This window comes from Rhinolophus hipposideros (genome assembly GCF_964194185.1).
Source record: "Rhinolophus hipposideros genome assembly, chromosome: 3".
NCBI lineage: Eukaryota > Metazoa > Chordata > Mammalia > Chiroptera > Rhinolophidae > Rhinolophus > Rhinolophus hipposideros.
This window is the reverse complement of record NC_138049.1, coordinates 104,534,316-104,559,354: the sequence shown is the minus strand read 5'-3', so window position 1 is coordinate 104,559,354 and position 25,039 is coordinate 104,534,316. Positions and strand designations below refer to the sequence as shown.

Below are 25,039 nucleotides of genomic sequence, written 5' to 3'. Positions count from 1 at the left end.
AAGATACTGCTGGCTGGACCCTGGCTCCTGGGTCCCAGAGACCCCCTTAAACAAGGTCACCTCCATCCCAACCCCCTTCCCTGGCTCTCTGCCTGAGAACAATGGCTGTTCCACCAGCTCGCACACCAGGAATATGACAGCCCCTCAATCTGACTGGTTGCGTCTGTGAAAGTCATTCACACCCATCCTTCACCCAGGAGTCGGACAGCTGCCCAGCAAGGCGGCAGGCCAATGCCCAGGGCTCAGAGGAAAGCTGAGGCCCACGAGGGACGTGGCCCAGGGCCGGCGGAGCCCACAGGAGGACCCAGAGCGCGGCTCTCGGGCAGGGCTCAGCCGCGTGCTGTGACATCCCCCCGTCCCCCGAGCGTGGCCCTGCAGGCAGGTGCCTGACTCACCGTCCTCTCGGGACTTCTGGATGAAGGCCTCCACGCCGCTCTCGCCGTAGCTGCCCTCCGAGGCCAGCGTGGACACGTAGTTCCACCTGAGGGCACGGACGATGTCCACCATGGCTTGGGCCTGGTACGTGTCTGAGGGCACCACGCGGGAAAAGAAATCGTAGCGGCTGTTGTCGCTCAGGTCAGGGGCTGTGGAGGCGTAGCTGATCTGAGGGATCTGGAGGGGAGAGGGGCCGCTAATGGGGGCGTTGGCACCCCCACCCTTCCCAGCACACCGCAACCCCACACACCACCTCCCTCCTGTCCCCGCAGCCTTGGGACCTCCCCAGCCCTTCCCACGGGCACTGCCTTCTCTCATCCTGAGGGAGACCCGGTGACGTGGGCTGGACAGATCCTACGCCACTTGACAGAGGAGGAAACGGAGGCCCAGAGAAGGTGGGTAAATGGTGGACCGGCCCTGCCACCGGCTCCAGCCCAGGTCCCCGATCCTGGCCCTCCCCGTGGCCCTCCCCCCTCTCAGCAGGAGTGAGGCTGACATCAGGTTGAGAAGCGACTGGCATATCAGCTTCAACCTGTCCTCCAGAAAATCTCCCCGCTAGCCTCACCTGGGTCCCGCAGCTGGTGGTCCCCCAACAATGCACGTGTACACACCACAGAGCCATCAGACACCTCAGACACACACGCACACGTGTGCACACACACCCCAGGGGCCTCCAGGGGCCTTGATTTACATAAAGAGCTAGAAGATCCCATCTAGGAAAAATCCCCAGGTGGGTGAGATGGTTCGGCCTGGGTATGGGGTGGGGATGAGGGTGGTGAGAGGGAGGCTTGAGGGGTCCTTTGGTCCATCTCCTGCCCCGAGGTAGCCCCTAGGTCATCACCCAGCAGACCCTGTCCCCACAGCTCCCACCTGCCTACCCCCAGGCAAAAGTAAGATGCAGAGCCTTTATGTTGCCCTTCCTCCTTTGCCTGACATCCCGCCATCCCCAAAGCACGCGGAAAGGCCCGGGAGGACGCCCCTGTGCCTTGCCCTCCTCCCCAGCCCATGCTCACATCCCCAAGTGCCCTCCTCACATCCCTCATGCTGCCCAGCTCCCCAGGGCTGCTCAATGGCCCACGATCTCTATTCCCTGCCTCCATCCACAGCAAAACATACCCTTCCTGTGTGTCCTCTGCCCTGCCCTCAGCTGTCCAGGGTGATGGGGGTAAAGGGAGGGCACATTGATCTGGGTTAATGTCAAATATAAGGTTTATCCCCCTAAGGAACCACTAAGATTCAATCCTGGCAAAAAACAAGCAAACAAACCTCATGGCCAAAGCTTCAGTCCTCATAGCAACTGAGAGTAGGGAAATGCTTTGGGGGCAAGGGGGTTGGTGGCACCCCCTGGATAAGTGGTCACCCACTTAGCCATTGCCTACGGTGTCCCTATTCCCAGGGAGAGTCAGGGTGCACCTTCCACTGAGGACGCCCATTCCGAAAAGGGCATGACCCAGCTTAGCCCCTGCGATGCCCCCCCAGGGTCCCTCGCTGCCTCCCCTCACTGAGCTCACTCGGAAAAGGACATGGGGAGAGCAAACGATTGGTTTTCTGGATTTTCTGAGCAACTAAGCCCTCTCATTGCAGCTCTTGTGGTCTTTATAAAATGGCATGTACTGCGCCATTCACTGTAGCACCTTTCGTAATGGCAACAGTTTGGAAACTACCTAGTGAAAGAAGCTATGGCCATACAAGGAATATTACACAGCTGCAAAAAAGAACAAGGTGGCTTTCCGGGCACTGCTCTGGGTTAAAACAACAATAGCAAAGAAGCAAGGTGCAGATCTGTGTGTTACAGCACCCTGCTTACCGTATGAGGGGGGTACATACCGTGTTTCCCCAAAAATAAGACCTAGCCAGACCATCAGCTCTAACACATCTTTTGGAGCAAAAATTAATATAAGACCCAGTATTATGTTATGTTAGGTTGTGTGGTGTGGTGTGGTGAGGTGAGGTGAGGTGAGGTGAGGTGAGGTGAGGTGAGGTGATGTTATTAGACCCGGTTTTATATTATATTAAAATAAAACTGGGTTTTATATTAATTTTTCTCCAAAAGATGCATTAGAACTGAAGGTCTGGCTAGGTCTTATTTTGGGGGAAACACCATACTCAGGTATAAACTCACACAGCTCTGAAACAAAACAGTTGCCTCTGGGAGGGAACCAGGTGGCTGGGGACAGGGTTGGGCGGGGACCTTTCACCTTATCCCCTTTGTACCTTTTGCACGTAGAACCATGTAAATATAACACCTGCTTAGAAAACAAACCATATTTGAATCTTGTGACCCCTTTCCTGTCTGTGTCAGCAATGTCCAAAAACTACCCCAGTCCTCTCTACCTCTGAGAGCACTTAGCATGAAAACAGCACCCTCTGAAATGTAGACTCCGGTTGGCTATTTGATGATTAATTTAGAAAGCATTGCTATTTTTAGGACTGATAATAGTATTATAGTTGCAGTTGGTTGATTGGTTTTTGAGAGTCCCTATCTCTTAGAGGACATTTTCTTAGCCTCAGCACTATTAACACTTTGGGGGGAGATAATTCTTTGTTGGGGGGTTATCCTGTGCATTGTAGGATGTTTGGCAATATCTCATAGCATTCATACCCCTCCCACGGTTATAACAACCAAAATTGTCTTTGGACATTGCCAAACATCCCCCAGGGGAAAAATTGTCCCCCGCTGAGACCCACTGTTTCAGAGATATGTACTGAAATATTTAGAGAGGAAGTGACATGATGAGGTCTGGGATTTCCTTCAGAAGAATCATGGTGGGAGCATTGGCCGAGAGCTTACAACTGCTGACTGGTGTGTACATGGGGGCTCAGTGCCCTATTTGTTATGCTTTTGTACATGTCTGAAGTGTCCATATTTTTTTAAATTGTCAACAATAGCACAGAATAAAATAAATGCCGCCCGCGGGTCATCGCTCTGAACAGAAGTGCCCTGAATCTGGAGCTGGAGCTGGAGCTGGAGAAGGCGGTGGAGGTGGTTGCTGCCAGGCCGCCTGACGCAGCCCGCTGCACAGCAGGCTGACACAAGGTGGTATTGTTTGTTTGTTTGCTGGCTCACCTCTTGCTTGGTCCTAATCACTCTCCCAGGAATCCATTCTCCTATTAGAAGATTGTCTCCTTCCTCTGGTGTGTTCTCCCAACACAGTGCCCAGAGTGAAAAGGGCCCTGGCCCAGAAGAGGTGTCGGGGCTGGTGGCAGAGCAGGATGGAGAGGCAACAGGTGACTTCTCGCTCATCCCTCACACCTGCCACCTCACCTCCTACTCAGTCACTGAGCCTGGGCATGGACGGACTGACGGGACGGCAGACAGACGGGTGGATGTCCAGGTGTCAGGACCCAGGCCCCTCCTCTCTTTCTTACCCCCAGTCCCAGGAAAGGGTGGGAGGGTATGCGTGTCTGCCTGCAGGAGTGCCTGGGCCCCTGCTCTGTCCCCAACAATTCCTGACAGCCTGGAACAGGGACCCAGCCCTGAGATGGTTGCGGGCAGGGGACAGCCTCCTCAGCAGGATCCAGGGGACCAGGCAGCACCCTCTCCCATGTTCCCTCTGCCAGCTCTCTCCTCAGCTCCAGGCCCTCCCGAAGAACCTAGGGGGACAGTTTCAAGCAGAGATTTGGGAGCTAAACAGCTCGGGTTCAAATCCCCGCTCCACCACCCACCAGCTGGGAAACCCTGGGCAAGTCACTTTACCTCTCTGGACCTCAGTTTCCTTAGCTGCAAAATGGGAATCATTACAGTTCCTTTCTCATCAGGTTGTGAAGGTCACACGTGGGATTCCTGTGACGCGCTCAGGGCAGCGCCTGGCAGGCAGTAAGCACTCAAAGGGTTAGCGCTTGTGTGAGTTATTACCCGGCCCGCTCCTCTTGCCCCTCTGTCTGACTCCCCCTCTGGGACGCTCCCCTGTGCCTCCCCACCTCCCCCCACCCCCGTCCCACAGTATGCAGGGGTTAAGTGCATACCTCCTCCCCACTGCTGACAGGCTCTCCAACGTGCTCCTCTCTCCCCATCCCAGCCTGCACTGAGGTGGGAGAGAATCAGGGACCGCCCTGGAAACCCCACAGGCAGAGTGGGGCTCTGATGTCTCCTCAGCCCCCACTGTCTCCCAAGCCCAGCTGGAGGGGATGGGGGAGCACTGCTCTCACAACAGCAGCTTACGTAAGAGGGGAGGGAGGCAGCCATGCCCACCCCACTGCCCGTTCCTCCATCTCTTTGCCTCCCTCCTACCCTCACGCACCCAACACTTTGAGCACCTTCTGTGTGCCAGGCACTGTTCTAGGTGCCGGGGACATGGTACCTCCTGTCACATGCTCAGGAGGCAAGAGTCAGCAAGAACCCAGCTTCCAGCAACACCTGACCAACCACAGGTTTCCTACTCTAGTTCCATCTGTCCGTCTTTTTCTCTTTCCTCTCTGCCCACAGAGACATGACCTCATCTCCCCACATCCAAATCTTCCCTGTGAGGCAAGGCCCAGCTCAAATGTTGCCTCCTCCAGGCAGCCCTCCCTTTACCTGTGTTTACCAGAGTCTGCTCGGACCTCCCACAGCATGGAGTTGGGCTGCTCTAGGGGCACCAGGCAAGTCCTCTCAGGTGCTGGGATGCTTGGTCTACTTGTCAATTCAACAGGCATTCTAAGGCACCCCAATTGTGCTGGGGAAGGCACGTGGGGAGCAGAGGAGGGGAACTGGATTTATCCCACGCTCAAACTCTAGTCAACACCCCCTGTACTGTGGGGGCCCCCTGGGGAGGGAGCAGGTGGGACACTCCTGAGTGACACACACTGTGTCTATCGCTGGTACCCAGTGGCGCCTCACACACAGAAGGGCTGAGTGACTGACGTGGGAGAGAATCCATGAATAAACTCCCTCTCTCTGGCTTCTGGAGTGACAAGGAGGTCCATGCCACATGGGAAAGACAAAAGCTGCTCCGGGCTTGAGCAACAATGATGAATGCCAAGTGCATCCGTCTGTCTTTGTGTGTGCACATGCGCTCACACACACACGTATTAGCACAGCTGGCGCATGTACCCTGAGCACACAAGTACCCAGCACATCCATTCATTTACTCCTCCTGCCACTAGTCAGTAGAGTGATGGCTGCCAAGTGTCGTGCCGGGGACAGACAGTGACCACCACCCCCGTGGGGCTCCCAGTCTAGACAGAGGTATACATGGAAAGGTGACGCAGAGCTGGTAGATGGGGATGAGGCTCCAGGAGGAAAAAAGAAGAGGAGGCGCAGGAGGCTGTTAGAGAGAAGGCCAGGGAAAGCCTCTCTGACAAGGGGACATTCGAGGCAAGACCCCAAGGAGGCAAAGGAGGGAGCCGTGTGGGGATTTGAGGGGGGGGGGTTTCACGCAGAGGGAACAGCCAGTGCAAAGGCCCATGTACATGTGTGCACACGTGTTTAGAGCCCGACTGTTCTTGGGTTGCTGTGCCTAACCTGCAGCCACACACATAGGCCCAGGTATGGTGACACTGGCTGGCACACAGGTGGTGCCCCAGGATGCCCACAGCTCAGGCTCTGGATCAGGGGCCCCCAGACCAGCAAAATCTGAGGACCCCCTGAGAGCAGCCAGTCCATGTCCCATACCATTCAAGAAGAGGAGGTGGGGCTGGGGATGGCCAACCTTCCCAGGGTCTCAGAGCCCGCCCAGAGCCGTACGTTGTGCAAGGCTTTGCAGAACAGTGGGGGTGAAACCCCTACCCTGACCTGCACAAGGCCTGGGGCACCCCAAGCCAAGTGGCTGGATGTCCGTGGCCATCACCATGGATACGCCTGGGCCACCTGACGGAAACCCTCTTGTGAGCTTTAGTGTTTAAAAGCACCTCCCCTCCCCTCCTCTTCCCTAATGCTTGGCACAGCATGTAAGTTCCCAGCACACTCTGGAGCCAGACTGCCTGGGGCTGTGCAACCCAGCTTTGCCATCCTGGGACCTTAGGCAAGCAAGGGCCTCTCTGGGCCTCAGTTCCCTCCCCTATAAAGCTGTCATAGTAACAATAGGCAAGACTGCATTCGTGAGTACACTCAAAGCGCTTAAAACACGGGGGCCTCAGCAAATGCCAGAGATTATTATTAGAAAGGGAGGATAGGACCATTGTACCCATTTTGCAGATGAGGAAAGTGAGGGTCAGAGAGATGAAAGTGCCCTCTGAGTATCAGAGCCAGGAGCTATCAGCTACAAGACACAGACCGAGCTGCTCTGCCTCCCTGCTCACCATCCCTGAGTTCTGGCCTCATGCCTGACCATCCTCCCAGCTGACTCTGCTCTTTCTGTTCCACCCACAAGCCAGGCCAGGCAGCCAGATTGAGGCTGGGATCCTGAAGCCACCTCTGGCCATTAGTCCAGCCCAGGCCGGGTCCAGTCAGACCTCGGGACCCCCCCTTGCCTGCCTGCATACCCTCTCACCCAGGAAGCAGAGAACCCTGCATGGGGCTGGACAGACTTTGGAGCTGGCTGCCTACTCCATGCCCTTCTGCTCCTGACTGCTTGAAGCCTTAACCACTGGGCTCTCAGCATCACAGATAAAAGGCAGCCAGGCTTTTAGGCACACGAAAGCTGCTCGGGCAGGAACGTGTGGGTCAGAGAGCCGGCTTCCAAAGGCGTGGCCTGCACGATCAGATCTGAGGGGCACAGTCCCCACCCACCCCGACACCCCTTACCCACCTCAGCCTTGCACCCTCTCCCAAGGGCCTTTGCTGCAGAGACACAGCTCCCAGAGGAGCAAGCGGCCCTGCCAGCCACCCTTTGTCCCTCTACAGGGCCTCAGGATGGGGGCAGGAGTGTGTCTGACTGAGACCTGGGTACACAGTGGGGTCCCCACGTACTCTCGTGGGGCACGGGGCACCTCCTCTCAGTCAGGTGCCCAGGACATGGACGTAAATAACCCACGTTCAGGGAGCTAGCCTGGGCACCGGGTGGGGGGACAGAAAAAGGAGGTCCTCAGGGTGAAATGCCTCCAGGCTGCAGTGCTGGGTTTGGGGCAACCAGTGACCCCTGGGGCCTCATGGGGAGCTGTGGGGAGAGTCCAACTGCCGGCTGCAAAGGAGGGAGTCAACCCTGACTAGGGCCACTTGTGACCGTGACCCCAGGGTTCAAGAGCAGAAGGCAAGAGTGACCCTACAGTTAGGACAGCCCCAAGGAAGCCAGACACCCCCACACCCCCATGGAGGTGCCCCCTCCCCAATTACCAAAGAACAGAGAAGGGACTTTCAAAGCCTGGGAAGTGGGGGGTGGGGGTGTCTGGGCAGGGGATAGGACTAGGATAGGCCCCAGATAGGACTCTCTGCCGCCTGCCCCAAGGCCTCCTCCAGGGCACACACCAGGGGCTTCCCCCCATACCCACAGGGTCGTTTGGGGGCCTCTGGCCACTTCCCAAAGACCAGCTGGGGCCGCTCACTTCAGCATGCCCTCATTAATCAGATCTCATTACTCTGCTCTGTGGACACAGACCGGCTGCCGACGGCTGGCCTAAGCATCCGGTCACTCAGGGGCCTGGCCCTGGCTGCCCGGCACGCCCCAGGCAAGCCCCGACTGGATCTTCTGCCAGGGAACCCAGCCTGCTGGTCTCCCGCCCCGGGGTGCTCAGCCGACCCCTTCCCTCCCCAGGCCTGGTGACTGGGTGGCCCTGGCCCTCCTCTGCCCCATCACCCAGGACCCTTCCTCTCACACTGTGGCCTGCAGCATTTCCGCACCGTGACTGAGAAGTGGACACCAGAGTCATTGAGGCACAAATATTCTTAAAAGACAGTAAAACTTGTCCCAAAGACCCACTCGGTCCCTTCGCCTCAGCTGCTCCCTGGCCACCAGCCTCCCGCTCCCGTTCATTAATTCACTCACTCAGTGATGGTTTACTGAGTTCCTACTACGCACCTTGCACAATCTTTGGCACTGGGGTGAACACACGGAGGCAAACCCTGCCGTCACGGAGCTGACATTCTAGTGAGACAGATAATCCATGATAAATGGATATACACGTCGCTAATCATGGGTGCTATTCCTTAGACATTTCCAGCTCTCTGCCTTCCTGGAGCGAGGTAAAATTCAAGTCCCTGCCCCTGTGGCTGGCTGGGGCCACGTGACACGTTCTGGCCAATGAGCTGGACGCAGAAAAGGCTATCACTTCAAGGCCAGAGAATTTCATGGCAGGCGTGAGCCCCTAAGGGTACATGTTCCCACTGCTACCGTGACCAGCAACGTTCCAGACCAGCCTGGTCCCTGAGGAGATGGGGCACAGCACTCGGCCAGGCGTAGAGACATGTGATGTAGCAGGTATTACATAGCTGTACTTTCAGCCACAGACTTGGGGGTGGCTTGTTCCTGCAGCGTCAGCTCGCCAGACACAGGTGGCACAAGCATTATGCTCTAGCTCCAGGACAGCCAGGAATGGCTCTATTTATTTCTGCCTCCTGAGCCTGGATGTGTCAGGCTCACACTCATCACAGGCTGGTTTGGGCTGAACTGAATTAAATTCCACAAACAGACACACACACGCAGTAAGCGTCACCATTGTGGGACTCACGCTGAGTGCTGACTATGTGCCAAAGACTGTCCTAAGTGGTTTACATGACTTAACACCTTCAATCCTACAATAACCATATGGAGCAGTCCCTCTTATTCTCCCCAGGTCCCCAAAACGGAGGTACAGAGTGGTTAAGTAACTTGCCCAAGGTCACACAGCTAGTGAGTGGCTGAGACAGGCTTTGAACCCAGACAGTCTAGCCCAGAACCCACGCCATTACTTGTCATGTAAAAACCTCAGTCTCTCCCTTACATAAGTGGGCCTACACACACACACACACACACACACACACACACACGTGCGTGCAGAATCTGAAGGTGATGGTGGCAGCCTCCAGTAACAAGGACAGCCGCCCACATCTCCTGTGGAGCAGGGTCCTCAGGGCAGCAGTGGAGAGAGCCAGTGTACTTCCTCTTCTGCTCAGCCCCCACCTCTACTCCTGGCTGTCACACTGTGGGCTGAAGTGGCCCATCTATCTCCGACACAAAGGATCAGGCAGGGGTGGGGGCTGGGGACCCAGAGGGTTGTGTAAAGGGCTCTGCTTTGAGCAACAGCTAATTTCTAAACATAATTATTAATTTCATGCTTATCGTATGCAAACCTCTGTCTCCCAAACGAGATGAAATTGATTTAATTAGAAATTCTATCATCAAGCCATTTGGATCCAAGTTTTTAATTAGGATCACCAACCCCACCCAAGGCTGCCAAAGAGTGGGCTCATAGCCCCTGACTTGTCTCCCCCAGGCCCCGGTCATGGCCAGGAAGTGTGGGCACCTCCACTGCCACCAGGGCCCAGATCAAGGGCCCTCACCCTCTCCCATCACACAGCATGGCCCCACAGTCACAAGTGGCCTCTCCTTTCTTCTGGCATCATAATGGGGAAATAGCTTAGGAAAAGTTCATATCATTTTGCAGCCAGAAGAACTAGGGCATTTAGGTGGGCAGGGAACAGGAGCGATAACAGGCCCCTCTTCCAGCAAAATTCACCTCCCAGCCTTTCTGTGGGAACCCCTGCTAGGTACTAATAAAATGCCCTTTGCAGCTCAGGGGAAGGCCAGCTATCAAAATTATCAACAACACTTGCCATTCTTCCAAAGCTTTTTCACACATACGCCTATTACCTCTGACCCCAGGTCCAACCACGCCCACCTTGGCCTTGCTCACTGGGCTCCAGCCACACTGGTCTCCCTTCTATACACTGAACACGCCGGTATGTGGCTTGCTCCCTCACCTCCTTCCCTTCAAGACTGCTTAAACATCTCCTTCTCAGGAAGGCCTTCCCAACTACCCTGCTTAATGGCAAGCCTGCTTCCCTCCCCGGCACCCCATCTCCCTCATTCCTGCTTTGATTTTCCCACATAACAGTGAGAACTTTCTCACATGCTATATATTTACTCATTTATTTCATTGGTTACCCACCTCCCCTAAACCATCAGATCCATGCACCCAGGGACCATTTTTTCCCCACTGTGTCCTCGGACACCTGGCACAGCACATGGCAGAGGGCAGGTGCTCCATGAGCAAAGGGGCCACTTTCCTCCTTCCATACAACCAGCTTGAGGACAATCGCTGCAGTGCCATGAACACCTTAGAGGGGTGAAGAACTGAGTCTCTGAGCCTCACGGCCTTGCCAAGGCCACAGAGCTGGTCAGTGGCCAAGTTCTGATTCTCACGAGGCCTGACGCTTCGCCTGGGCAAGCCAACGCCATTGCTGGGTCGTAAGCGGGCCACTCCATGACAGTGCCAGCATGCAGAAGATGCTCCGAGGTCTCGTTCCTCCCTCCCCAAGGCTCGGCAGGACCCTCCCTCCGGAGTCCCTCAACTCCTGGGGCCTGCTGCACCAGGACCCCTGATTTCACAGCGACACCCCAGAAGGCAATCGTTGGGGGGCCGTCACGCCTGTCTCTGTCTACCCCTCCCTGGGGCCTGCCCAGCCTCTTATCAGGAAAGCAAGCGGACACAGATTAACTTCCAGGCCTGTTCTGAATCATGTTTTCCGGGAGAGAACCAGACAGATGCAGGCAACAGGCCTTTGAACAAATATCTCCCCAGAAAGCGTTTTATTCAGTCCCTTGTCTCACCCTTTTAAACATTATATGTTTTCTTAGGAACCCAGGAAGAAAAGGGGGACTGATAAGGCACAGAGGCTGGAGAAGAAAAGAGGGCGCAGAGTGGAGAGACTCGCCGAGCTGACAAAGGCGGGGTTCTGATGCAAGCTCGGAAGAATTACCGCAGATAAGAGCTCTGGGAGGGAGGGCGGGGGAGCAGGCAGCCAAGACTGGGAGCAAACGAGATCCTCAAATCAGCACTTGTCCTATTTCATAACCGAAATGTAGATCAATAAATTACACTCACTTTTGCAGGTTTTACATGCTGACTCCATAACCTTGTCAAGAATGATTCATGTCGGGGGAGGCCGGTGGACAGAGGGAGCCCAGAGGCCTGGGGAGGAGGACCAGGGCCCTGGGGGTGCCTCATGGAGCCACAGCACCTGTACCCCCTTTTTCAGGAAGGGCTCAAAACCCAGTTTCAGAGGAGAGAGGCAGGCTGCCACACCCTGGGCCATTACCTGGCTATGTGACCATGGGCAAGCCACCTCCCCTGTGAGCCTCAGTCTCCTAATCTGTTGAGTGGGCACAGTGGTGAGAATCTGGGCTGTCAGTCTCACCATGGGGCTCACACGGGAGAATGGATGTTAAAGAAGTTTGGACAGAAGGCAGCAATCCATCATTATACCTGTTAACAGACCAGGTGCGGCAGTTAGTGACTACCACGCGCCTGCTGCTAATCCTCACAGCCTGAGGCAGGGAACCTGAGCCCAGGTTTACACAGGAGAAGCTGCGCTCAGAAAGCTGCGGAACATGCACGGGTCAGCACCATTAGTGCCAGGAGTGGCACCTGGGCCTATCTGATGGCAAATCTGGCTTTTTCCATGCCACAGGGCTACCAATGGGCCAGGGGGCTGGCAGCACTGGGCACTAGGCCACACACATGTCCAAGGGGCAGGGGGCTTGAGACCAGCCCGGGGTGGCTGCAATCCCCCAGGGGGGCAAACTGAGGGTACAGCTGTGCAGGGACTGGGGACATGTAACCCACTGGGCCAGGGCAGGGCATCTTGATAGCTGCGGGGGTGGGGGTGGGGTGCAGCAGGCAAGAGGCTGCTCAGGTGTTAGTGGTAATAAATGGGACCCATAGCTCGCATTCAGTGAGCACCTCCCGCATGCCGAGCACCTCACAGGGTGATCTCACTTAATCCTCACACAATAACCCCACGATGTGAACACTATTTATTACCTTCATTGCTCAGAGGAGAAAACTGAGGCCCGAGAAACGACGGAAGCACAATCCCACAGCAAGTGGCCAAGAGGGATGTGGGTCAGGTGTGTCTGACTCCAGCACCTGAGTGCTCTCACCCCCGTGCCCACCTGACGGGCACTCTACATCCATCCCCTGCCTCCTGCCCTTTGCCCACGCCCCCCCTGCATCTGGGAAGCAGCCAGCATGGGGAGTCAAGTCCTTGCTGCAGGCCTCTCCCTACCACACCCTGTCAGCACTCTGATTCACGTCTCTGAGCCTCAGTTTCCACATGTCTTCAATAGGGGCTTAATGACGTAAGGACAGAAGTCCTTGCCTCAGAGTCCCATGTCCTCCACAACATGGGAATGACATCCAAAAGCCTCTTCCACAAAACCAGCCGACCTGCCCACAGGCTGCAGGAGGCCGGGCAGAGCTGACAACCTCAGTGAGTGGGGTGTCTGTAAAATACAAGCATCCTACAGACCACTTCACACATGCGGGGAGCCAGCGGTGGGGGCGTGGCCAGACTGAGAGGAAATTAACCAGTGTCTGCCTGCCACTCTCCCAAGTTAATGTGCTGCCCCAGGTGTAATATATGGCTCTGTATTAATATAATGGGATATAATGGGATGTATTAACATTATTGAACACATGAGCTGATAAAAGTCACGTCACCATCACTCCGGGTAATTTATATCACAGCCCTGGCCAGAGCCAGGCTGGCAGGAGGAAGGCCCCAGCAGAGCTCTGGGGCTGCCGTGGAGGAAAGGGCACCGAGCCGTGGGTGGGGAGTAGCCATAACCAGCTTGGAAGGAAGGTGCAGCCAAGCAGGCAAGGCCCAGTGATTCCCCAGGCTGGATTGCCAGGCTGTGGTTTGGGGGCTCCCGGCCCCCAGCCCTCCAGCCAGTCCTCACCACACTTGACGCCGCCCCGACATCTGACCATGCAGGCGCCCCACTTGGCGCCCAGCTGGCCTCCCAGTGCCCTCCTTCCTCTCAGGCAGCCCCTCCTCGCCTCCTTCCCCTGACAGAACCATGGTGACCCCAGGGCACGGCCCTCAGCCCCTCGCCTCTCTCTCCATTCACTCTCAGGCCACCTCCAGCCTGATGGTGCTCCCCTGAACTCCAGGCTCCCACCCACTGCCTGCTCCCCGTGACCATCTAACGGGCATCTCAAACTCGGCAGGCCCAGAGCTGAGCCCCCGACCCCCAGTCCTCCCCAATCCTTCCCGGCCAGGCCCGTGTTGGACACATCCCTGACTCCTATTTCTCTCATGCCCCAAACCTGATGGATCAGCACGTATTGTTGGCTCTACCTTGAAAATAGATCCAGAACCCAAGCACGGCTCCTCCTCCACTGCTACCACCCTGGGCCTGGCGCCAGTGTCTCTGGCCTGAACTTTGCAGCAGCCTTGGTGCTGCTCTCCCACCCCCACACCCAGACACGGTCCATTCCCCACCTGGTAGCCCAAGAGACTCGATTTAAAGCCCAGTTAAATCCCATCCCTCGTCTCTGCAAGAGTCCTCCATCTCAGCCAGAGTAAAGCCAATGTCTTGCCATGGCTCACTAGCCCCTACTGTTCCCCCTTCCCTCCTGACGGCACATCCCACTACCTCCCCTCGCTCACTCTGCTCCAGCTACTCTGGCCTCCATGCTGGTCCACCCAACACACCAGGCAGGGCCCACCCCAGGGCCTTTGCACTGGCTAGTCCTATTATCACCACCTGCAACACTATACATTCATTCATGTGTCCTCTTGACCCTCTGCCTCTGCACTGGCGTGTCAGTCCCACGGGGACAGGGGCTTTCGTCTGCCTTGCTCACAGCCTTCGCCCCAGCACTGAGGACAGTAGCTGGCACTAAAGCCCTCATTTTGCAGGCTCTGCAAATAGATATGAATGAGCAGTGACTGCATGGATGAACCAGAGTAGCAGTCTGCTTTTTCCTGATTCTCATAAATGAGTTTTACAAGATTCTTTTGGGAAACCATACCTGCTTCTAAAGAAAGAGTTTGAAAACCACTGGCCTAGTCCAGATGAGGAAACTGAGGGATGGAGAGGTCAAGCGGCAGTAATTTAGCCAAGACCACAGGGCGAGCTGTTGGTCAGCCGCCCCTGGAGCTCACCGCTCCCCTGCGCACCCCGCTGGCCCAGCACTGCCTCCAGTGGAGCCCTGGTGCTGAGCTGGTTGCTGAGTATCCAGCCTTCCGGGGCGCTCCACCGTCCAGGGGGTATATCTGATTCCTGGCTGCCCCACGGCTATCCTCAGGCACCCTCAGGAAGGATTCCACATGCACATCACTTGTCCCTCGGGGTGGAGTTCCACCCCAGGGTTCCCCTTGGCGGACATTTGCTGTGGAAGCTCCACCTTCACCTGCAAAATGAGGGTTTCTGGCCCCTGGCAAGGCCTGAGGTGAGACAGCCTCCCACTGTATCATGCATTCATTCAGAATGCATTCTCTGAGCACTCACTATGCTCCCAGCACCACAGTGGGCACCAGGGGGCCGCAGCGAGCTAAGGCAGGCAAATCCCTGTCCTTGAGGAGCTGCGTTCAGTGGGACAGACAGTCTCTAACGGGATATACACAGCCACGCATGCACAGAGCAGGAGGGCTGCCCGACACCTGGATGAGGGGTAGGCAATACCCAGGTGAAAAGGAAAGAGAAGGGCATCCCTCACAGAAAGGGCAGCGGATGAAAAGGCCCTGAGGCTGAGAGCCCACGGCAGGTCAGGGGACTAAAAGGCAAGACCCAGAACCCAGTGGACGGGAGAGCGCAGCATGAGACAGGCTGTGCAGAACACAGACCTAGGGGGCGAGACGGGAAGCCGGGAGAGCGGCATGAAGGCTCCCGCACGGGTCCAGGCAAGGTGAGGGCGGCCGGGGCCAGGGCATGTCAGTGGAGATGGACAAAAGGATGACCCTCCCACAAGCCCTCCAGCTCCCAAGTGTCTCCCTCCTTGTGACAAACATTTGCTGAGCCCTTCCCTAAACGCTGAGCCCACCAAAAACTAAAGGAAGGGCCTGGAGCGAGGAGATAGGCCAACACGTTATGCAGGGCCAGCTGCTTGCTTCCCCTCTGGGTCAAACCCATTTTTTCAAGATAACCAAGCTCCTGGGGGCTCTCCAGCTGCCTTCGTGACACAGACAGGGTGAGGAGGGGAGCAGGGAGGGACTAAGTCCAGAGCAGGAAGAGAAGGCCACCTGTATCTTTCACCTCCACCGCCATCACCCTCTGCAGCTCTGTGAGCTGGCCACAATGGAAAGCAACCGAATTCTGCACTAATTCATCATGTGACCTTGAACTAGACCCTCTTCCTTCCCGCACCCCAAGTTTCTCATCTAATAATGATAACAACAGCTATAACTGCTGACCTTTACTGAGCACTTACTATGGGCCAGGCTCTGTTCGCAGCATCAATTTACTTAGTCCTCACTAGACGCCTGTCACAGACAGAGGTGCCACCAGTTAGCCCACTTTACACGGGAAGGAACTGGGGTCCAGAGAAGTGAAATTACTTGCCCCGAGATATGCATCTGGTAAGTGGCCAAGCCGGGATTTGAACCCTCGCAGCTGGGCCCTGCCTGCCATCATGCTCTGCCGCTTCCTCATGGAAATACAGATTGGGTTGTATCACCTCCAGCTATCTGCTGGCTGCCTCCTGTGATTCTCAGCCCAGAAATTTGGCTTCCCACCTGGAAGGCCCCAGCTTCTCCTGAACAACGGCAGCTAGGAGTTGGGGTAGATGGTTCCCCAGACCCTCCTGTTCTCTCCACCTTCTGCAGAAACCTCCAAATGTTCGATTCAGTTCAGCAACCACATTCCACTTGCCCACAGTGTGCCAGGTTTTGGGACACGGTGAGGGAAAGAACAGTCCCTGCCTAATAGTGAGACCTGCTCTATGCAGTCCCCAGCAGTCCCCAGTGGGACAAGCCCCGGTCACCCAGTGAGGTAACGTGCTCATTCAGTCACCTGTCCCAGAGCTCTCTCCTTCTCATTTCTCCTCACAGGTGCCCCGTGAGGTTACCTCCCAGGAAAACTGCCTGTGACCCTCATCTCAGGTCTGCTCCAGGGACTGACCTACGATGGTGCTTTCCACCATTGCCTCACTTAATTTACTCCTAACAATCTTCAAAGTAGATATTATTATCCGTGTTTCATAGGTGAGCACTTGGAGAGAAGTCATCCATCAGTCGCTCGGCTGCTGATTAAAACCCGGGTCCACCAATGCCCGAGGCAGAAGTCCTGCCCCTGCTGCCTGGCCTCCGTGTGAGCCAGCAGCGAGAGCCACCAGCACATGTGCATGCTGACCAGACAGTGAGGGGACTGGCAGAAGATGCCCTCTGGCCCAGCCCAATGTGTCCTGCTTCCAGCAACGGGCAGTCTGAGCTGACACCCTCTGAGAGGGAAGCCCCGAGTGGATCTCGGCCCCTTCCAGCCTGTCCCACCCGCTCAGGCCCCTGCCCAGAACCCCCTGAAAAGTCAGAGGGTTGACAAAGCTCTGCCCAAGTTAGCCCAGATCTCAACAGGGCCCACTACGGGCATCCTGTCATAGTAGAGCCTGGAGAGGAGTCTTGCCACCCAGCCTGGCCAGGCATAACCCGGTCCTCCCTAGGTGCCTGCAGGCAGTGGGCGTCTGCCGGAAATCCAGAGGAGGCCACAGCTCAGCCCTAGTCCCCAAGCCTCTCCCCTGATGGCTGCAGGGTCCAAATCCCATCACCAGGCTCAAAGTGCGTCTCTGCTCAACCCCACCCACGTCGCCTGGAAGAAGGAGCTTTAACCAGAGACCCCAGAAGACGAGGCGGCCCCACGGGGCCCCTGACGGGCTCTGCTTCTGCCTGCCCTCCTCCTAGGACAGGAAGCTCGCCACTTCATGCTGTGGCCCATTCCAGCTCCAGTGCCTGCGGGCTTTTCAGGACTCCGAGCTGAAATCTGCCTCCTTGTCACTTCCATGTGCTTCTAGGTCTGTCATCCGGAGCCACAGAGCCCCCGCCTGAGCCCTCAGATGGAAGGCCCCCCGAGACTCCTTGACTTCCTTCTACATTGACAGCTCTATGTGCAGCCCCTCTTGGGCGTCCAGCCTGTTCTCCTGCACGTGGCGGTCCAGGTCTGCCTGTGTGTACACGTGAACACACAGGGGACACGCTGGGTCACACCGAGGCAGGAGTCCAGTCACATCACCCCCCACCTCAGACCTCAGCTCTTCACCCCTGCCCCACCACGTCCCACAGGTCACACCGGTCTCCTTACGCCGTCCCTGAGCGTCTCGGCACGGTCTCCCCCACGGCCTGTGCACTTGACTGCCCTCTGCCCAGCTGGCCTCTCCCCACAAAGCGTGCCCTTTCACACCCCTAATCAAACGGCACCTTCTCAGAGAGCTTGTTACTGAACAGCACAGCTAAGGCAGCCCCACGCCACTCCCTGTCCCCTTGGCCCCTCTTACCTCGACTTTATGTGTCTCTTTGAGTGTACGTCTGGCTCAACCTCTCAGCGATGCCTTGCAGAACAGGCAGCCCCAACAGCCTGTGAACCACAGGAAACAAGGCACTCCCTCCGACCGTCGGGGGTCATGGGTCAGAGGTCAAGAGGGTGCCCCTCCGCTGGCCCAGGCTGCAGGGCCATGGGTCCTGCCTGGCAGCTCTCCTTTGCCCAGCCCCTTCCCCCAACTCACACCTGGAGGTAGGGTGACAGCAGGACGGTCCCCCACGGTGGCCGGGGGTGTGGAGGTTCAGGAGCCCACAGGAAATGGCCTCTCTCCAGTGGCATCGAGTGCCCCACAGGTCACAAGGAGCAAAGCAGAAACAGGTCACCCACGGTTACCGTCAGGCTGCCAAGGCCAGGTGGACAGCTCCAGATAATCCAATCTCACGCGCCAGAGTATCAGCTGGTGGTGGCAGGGGCCAGAGAGGAGGAAACACACACACACACACACACACACACACACACACACACACAAGCGCGCGCGTGTGCGCACCGGGACCCAGCCCTGCCAGGACCCCACAGGCTGTCATTCCCCCTAAACAGGAGGACCTGCACACATGGGTGTGCTAGAGGGACATCCTGGAAAGGCTCACACATGTGTCCCTCACACACAGACACACGCAAGTGCTCACCCCACCCACGCTACCTACACCCAGTACACAGACGTGCACTCATGCACACACACAGAGAAATACATCTGAGTCACATAAATGCACTTAGACACAGCGTACGCTGAGACAGATAAGCCCCATACAGGGAACACTGGACACCCCGACCCCTACATTCAGGGACACAGGCTCACACTGGTACACCAGGAAGCACTCCCTGAGCCCCACACAGACACCCCTAAACACACAAGCACATGCAGCTCACAGTGGCTCACGGTGACAAATACAGCTGACTGCAAGTACAGACACACACGTACACTCTGGTACCGTCAGAACCGCCAGAGGCAGCATTCACAGTGCACTTTGGGGAGTACAAAAGAGTGTTCAACCCCCCAGATGTCACCACCCTGCCCAGCTGTACCCCAAGCAGATGGAACTCTTAAATGCCCAAGAGGGAGCAGGAAATTGCTGACCCGTCATCCCCCGTTAACACATGGCAGGGGCAGTTTTTCTGCAGACCCAGCCAGTGGGAGAGCCAGCCCGGCAGGCTCGAGGCAGGTGAGAGCCGAAGGGCTAGAAAAGGGTCAGAACAGGGGTGCAGGGAGACTGAGGCCCCGGCTTGGGGCAGTCCGGAGGCTCTGAGCCCGTGTGCCATGCTCACAGGCTGCCCTGTTCCCTCGGATGCCATGGGTGGGGCTGCCCCTCATCCCCCGCATCAGTCCACCCAGGGAACTGGTACTGCTGGGGGGAGGGTGACCCTGCTTATTTCTCAGTTGTCCAGATCTTCCACGGGCTGCCGGGACCCCCAACAAGAAAGAAGGGCCTTGCCCAGAGACCCTGAGGTGAGGCAGCCTCCCCTTTAGCACCCCAAGTCGCACCTAAGTAACTGTAGTGGAAGGTGGGGTGGGGGAGTCATTCCCTATGAGCTGAGTCTCGCTCCAGCTCAGGGAGGAGAGAGCAATGTCTGTGATTTGTATTAATAATCCTCCTGAACTGGGAGAAAATTAACAAACGAGAAACTAGTTCAAAATTAATCAAACTTCTCCCTGTCCATCCCCCACCTTCTATCTTAATGAAACTTATTCATCCAACAAGCGAAAAAACACGGAATTAAATTAAACAGGCCCTTTCTTTTTGTCCTCTCCCCCGCCCAGGGGAGGCGGTGTCTCCCCGCTTACAGCTCTATAAGCTGTGCCTGGAGGACCACAGCATATCCACGATTCCTGGATGCCAATCAGAGGGGTTTCCCCAGGAGGAACCCCTCAATTAACACACTCCCAGCTTGGGTCTCACTGCCAGCTCTCTGACAAAAATATGAAGAGCAGTTAACTTCAACCACTCCCCGGAGGCGAGATAGAGAGGTTCCTGTGGTTGGGCCTCACTGATGGGTATCGGGGGCCTAACCAGTTTCTTTGTGGGGAGAGAAGTGTCTGGGTGTGAAAGGTGGGGAGTGTAAGCACCCCCCCCAAATAAGAGCATTTAAGTGCCCACAGCAGGTTCCAGCTGGAAACACCCTCCTGGCCCCAACCTCTTGGTGGGAAGGGGCTGGAGGGGGTTCAGGGGAAACTGAGGAAGGACTTCCTGTAACGACAGGATTCAACCTGTCCAGCCCAGGGCTCTGCATCACCTTCAGACCAAAGATGTGCCCCACACCCTCCGCTTCCTCTGGCAGTTGCTTGGGCGTCCGCCTCCCCAAATTTCTCTTCCCTACAGCTTTTGACTCCATTTATGTTTCAGCCAGAGGCACCTTTTGGAATCACAGGTTCCTAAGTAACTCCTCTCAGGATGCCCCCTCAACCATCCCCTTTGGTCTTCCCTCTGGCTTTGAAACTTACAATAATAATTGCCTTCCATTTACAGCTTTCACGTACCTCCTCTCATTTAAACGTCTCGTCGACCCGCTGAGGGAGACATTTGTCAAGGTGCTCACCTCCTGGGTATGGAACACTGAGGCTCCGGGACGACTCTGCACAAGGCCCGTCTAGCAGGGCCTGAGGGTCCCAGCCCTGGTGGGCCAGAGTTTGGGGACCAGGAGTGCAGAACAGGGGACGGGGAAGGACAGAGCTCTGCAGAATTGCCCCCTGGAAGCCTCTTCAGGGGCTTCTGGGAGGAGGGCTAGGGATTGATTGGCCCCTGGGAGGAGAGGCGGAGGAAAGGATGGGAGGAAGGAGGAGAGGGGAGGGGAAAAGGGAGAGCAGGGAGAAGGGTTACTACCAAAAACTCCACAATGCCCACGGGTGCCACTGACAATGCTACACAGGGCAACCAGGGAGGACCTCGTAAACCATACATCTGATCCTGTCGCCCTCCGCTTAAAACCTTCCAAAGCCTGCCCATTGCAGCTGGAGTGAACAAACTATCGTGGGGCCCAGGAGTTCCTGCTGGGCTAGCCCTTGTACCGCCTCTCCTCCTCTCTGAACAGTATCCTGATGTTCCTCAGATGGGCCAAGAATGTTCCTGCTTCAGGGCCTTTGCACTTGCTGCCCCCTCCACCGTCTAGCCATGAGCCCCCATCCTTACTTGCCTGGGGCTATATTCAAATGCCCCTTTCCTGACCACCTTGTTTAAAGGAGCCCTTGCCCTCATCCGTCACTCTCAAAACCCCTGACCCTGGGCGATTGGCAATTTTCCTCCACAGTACCTGTCACCATTTGAAATATTCCTTCTCTTATTCACTGTCTTTCTCCCCCTCTATAAAGTCAGCTCCATGTGGGAGAGGATTGTATATGTTTTTGTTCACTGCTGTATTCCTAACTTAGCTCAACATCCCATTAACTATTTGATTGGTGAATGAATGAATGAATGAATGAATGAATGAATGAATGAATGAATGACAAAATGCTTAAGGCCATCATTAGGGCCACCATCACTTCCAGTCTGAATTATTCCATCTGTCTCCTAATCACTCTCTCAGTCTCAGGCCTCAGCCTGCAACCAACCCTCCACTCTATACCCAAAGGAATATTTCTACCCCCAAATCTCACCAGGACACTGTTCTACAAGATCAAGTCCAAACTCTTGGTCTAAGTCCCCCAGTTCACCCCAACCCCAGGTCAACTTATCCACCAACCAACTCCCCCACGCCGCAGTCCTGTTGCACCCATACCAGACATACATTAAGTTCCAGCCATACATGCCATTTCCACTTAGAGCAGTGTCATGGCTCCCTCTCTGCCTGCAGGATACCAACCGCCTGCTCCAGGCAGCCACCCCATGCATGCATGCCCTGTCTGAACTGACTTCTCCCTCCTCTGAGCCCCCACAGACCTGCACCTCCCCACAACCCCCCTACACCCCAACTTAAGCTGTGACAAATCACAGGCGTGTCACACCTCCCCATGCAGGACGGACCCAGATTTATTCACTCTGGCAATCTCTCCCATCCTCACCACCTGCTCTGGTATCTTGCGCAAACTTGGAGTTCCACATTTGCTGAATCAAACGCAACCAGTTCAAACATAACTCAGGAAGAGTGCCCATTAAGAGGGGCCTTTCCTCCAGGTTGCTGGCATTTCAGGCTGGTCTGAGGACAAACGGACCTTTAAGTGCCACTTAATCACAGCATACAGGAGCAGCTGGCCCTGTATTCCACTAACCTCTCCTAGGGGGCTGCCCAGAAAGAAACCAATCCACTGGGGTGGAGAGGTGGCCAGGGCCCTGCTAGAATGTCAGCGCGCCGCCTCTGGCCCAGCCACCAGCCCGTAACAGCAGCGCCTGGCCCACGCGGCAGTGTGCACGCATGTGGCCACCCCCTGGGTGAGGACGCAGGCTCAGCACAGCCACCACTGAATTATTTATGCTGCACGTTGTTAGCACAGCAGAGAGAGCGACCGCGTCTCCAGGCTCAGCTAAACATCAAGGCACCCGCATCGCCTGCCCGGCCACATGCCCAGCTGCCACCGAGGCTGGCGGAGAGAGCCTCCTAGAAAACCATAAGTGCCTTCATGGCCAACACTGCTGCGCCTCCCCACCTCCCAGCAGCAGGTCCTGTTTCAGAACCACGGACAGCGACCTCTCCGCCCCAGGCTCCTCTAGGGGTCTGTGGTGAACTTCAGCCCAGAGGCTGCCCCGAGACACCCAGCAAAGCTTTCAGGGCTCTAAAAGACCATTTAGCAAATCAATGACCTGCAAGAGCCTTTCCAGCTGCCCCAAGCAGCCCTGGGACAAGCCTGGCTGAGTTCTGAGCCTTACTCCAATCCTCCACCAGCTCCCAACTGCCCTAAAACACTTTACAGCACATGGCTGGAAGGCAGGAGTTCACGGCTCTCACCCCAGCTCTTCTCCAGGCTCCGATGAGCTCTGGCACATCACAGCCCCTCCCTGGGCTTCATTTTTGTCCCTTGGAAAATGCAAATGATGACAGCCAGGCTGTGACCTCAAGGGATTGTCACAATCAATGGAAGGGAACTTTGAAAAAGTAAACATGAGGTACAAATGTTGGCCATGCCAGAAGAAGGCTTTATTTACCTACAAATGGGTTTCTGAAGACTTCCCACCCCTACCCCAACCTGGAAACCCCCAATGCTGGGGCACAGACCCAGGATGAAGAAAGAGCTGACAGATCTTTCAAGAGCTGGCTGGGTCACAAGCTAACTAGGTCACCCATGAGATTTAATTCAACAACCCCCGGACTAGAATATGAGGCCGAGTAAAATGAAAGTGGGCGAGCTGAAAAAGAACAAGAAATTCCAAACACATGCCACCGAGAACTGTGGAATGAGCACAAGCTTCGGCAGGCAGTGCTGCAGGCCTGTACTGCTGTCTGGATGAGCCTCAGTTTCCTCACCTGCAGAATGGAGCCAGTGACACTGATTTCCTAGCCAATGACTTACACTAAATAACCTATGTGAAACTCCTGACAAGGTGCCAGGCACATCAACTAAACCCTTTATTTTACGAAGCACCTACTACGTGCCAGGCCAGCAGATAGAGCAGTGAAGAAGGGCACCACACCCTGCCTGGTAGACCTAACACCTGAGTGACCAGTGAGGTTATCCATTGGGGTGCTGGGAGAGGAGGAATTCAAGATGGGCCCTAAGGCACAGGCAGTAAAAAAAGCGGTGGGAAGCTATAATCCCTTTGGCTGAGCCTGCTAAAGTTAATCATTCATGCAGCCTATGAACTGGCAAGCCTATACACATTTATATGAAATGAGCATTTATGTCCACGGAAAGACACGTACACAAATGTTCAGAGTTGCTTTATTCATAATAGCCAAACACACTAGATTCAGCCCAAATGTCCAGCAGCAGCAGAATGGGTAAATAAACGATAAACTATGCAAACAACTACATAATAGAATATTACAGGGCAATGAAAAAGAGTCAATAACCAATATACATAACCACAGGGATGACCCTCACAGACAAGGTGAGTGAAAGCAGCCAGACACAAAGGACTCATCACATGATTCTGTTTATCTGCAGCTCCAAACCAGGCAAAACTAATCCGTGCTGTTAGAAGTCGGGCTCCTGATTAGCCCTGGGGAGCGCGGGCTGCGGACTCGGAGGGGCTCGAGGGAAGGGTCTGGGGCACTGGACGTGTTCTGTATCTTGATGCTCATAGTGGCGCATGCATTGGTAAAAGCTCCTCCAGTAGTGCACCTGAAATTTAAGTTCTTTACTGTGTATAACTTATACTTCAATTTTTAAATGTAAAGCAAGGTGGACAGAGCATTCTTCTGGGGCTAAGGGAACAAGAGAAGCAGAGGCTAGGAGACTGGACGTCAAGGGGCTGAGAGAGCGCCCCAGGGGAACTGCAGTGCACGTGGCAGGGGCTGGAGAGAGGGGATGGAGCTGAGGTGGGCGAGATAGGCCGCCAGGGTAATGGGCTCCCACTCTGGGAACCCCAGGGCCTCTGCCTCCTTCTCCCAGGCCCCTCCTGCCTCACAGAAAATCATGCGAGTGAGGTCACCTGCCCTCCCTGCCAGCCTGGCCCCCTGCCCACCCTCTCCCTCGGAAGCCACACTGGATTGAAATCCCTGAGCGTAATTTCCAGGGCTTTAGGGGCTTTCATACTGAGCAGGAATCAAAGGAAGTCACTGGCCCCTAGCCCTGTGCCCGCAATTCAGCTGAGCATGTCTCTCCAGGCCCCCAAGCCCCCCCTCCCCCGCCCACAGCATCACCAAGGACACCTGGTTCACCTCCTACGCTCCACCTGCCATGTCCACCTTCCCACCCACCGTCACAGGGAGCTCACCTGAGCACCTGCCTCTCTCAGGATAACCGCTCCAGTTAAGTAGGGCAAGTCCTGCCTCCTGCTTCCCACACCCAGCACCCCAGCCTTCACTGTCACATTTCCTCATGGAGAGAGGGCCCCCTGGAAATGCACAGCAGAAAGCCGCCACCAGTAAGACAGGGTACATCAAAGATGATCGCGCCCCCCCCCGGGGGATTACGTAGCCATTAAACACAGGGTTTGAAAGACTATTCAAGAATATTGGAAAATGCTCCCAAATGTACTCTGGCTACAGAACCACCGAGATGGTATGATCCAAACTTCATAAATGACACAGCAGAAGGGCTAGAAGAAAACACACAAACATATCAAGGGGGTCCCTCTGGATGGTGGGATGAATGGGCAACTTTCATTTGCCCTTTATGCTCTTGTTTTCTTCCAAATCTACAATGACCATGATAACTTCTATAACCGCACCAACAGGAAGGAGTCAGGGGACAACAGGCACACTCACACATA

At 55.7% G+C, this 25,039-nt stretch overlaps 1 protein-coding gene across 1 annotated transcript in view; it reads right to left on the bottom strand.

The window, feature by feature from the left end:
- The window catches only part of GRM4 (glutamate metabotropic receptor 4), a 118,372-nt gene that overhangs the window by 64,324 nt on the left and 29,009 nt on the right, over window positions 1–25,039 (bottom strand). The window contains exon 3 of the mRNA XM_081044661.1: window positions 396–612. Coding sequence (XP_080900787.1) covers window positions 396–612 — 217 coding nt within the window. The remainder of the gene's footprint in view (window positions 1–395; window positions 613–25,039) is intronic.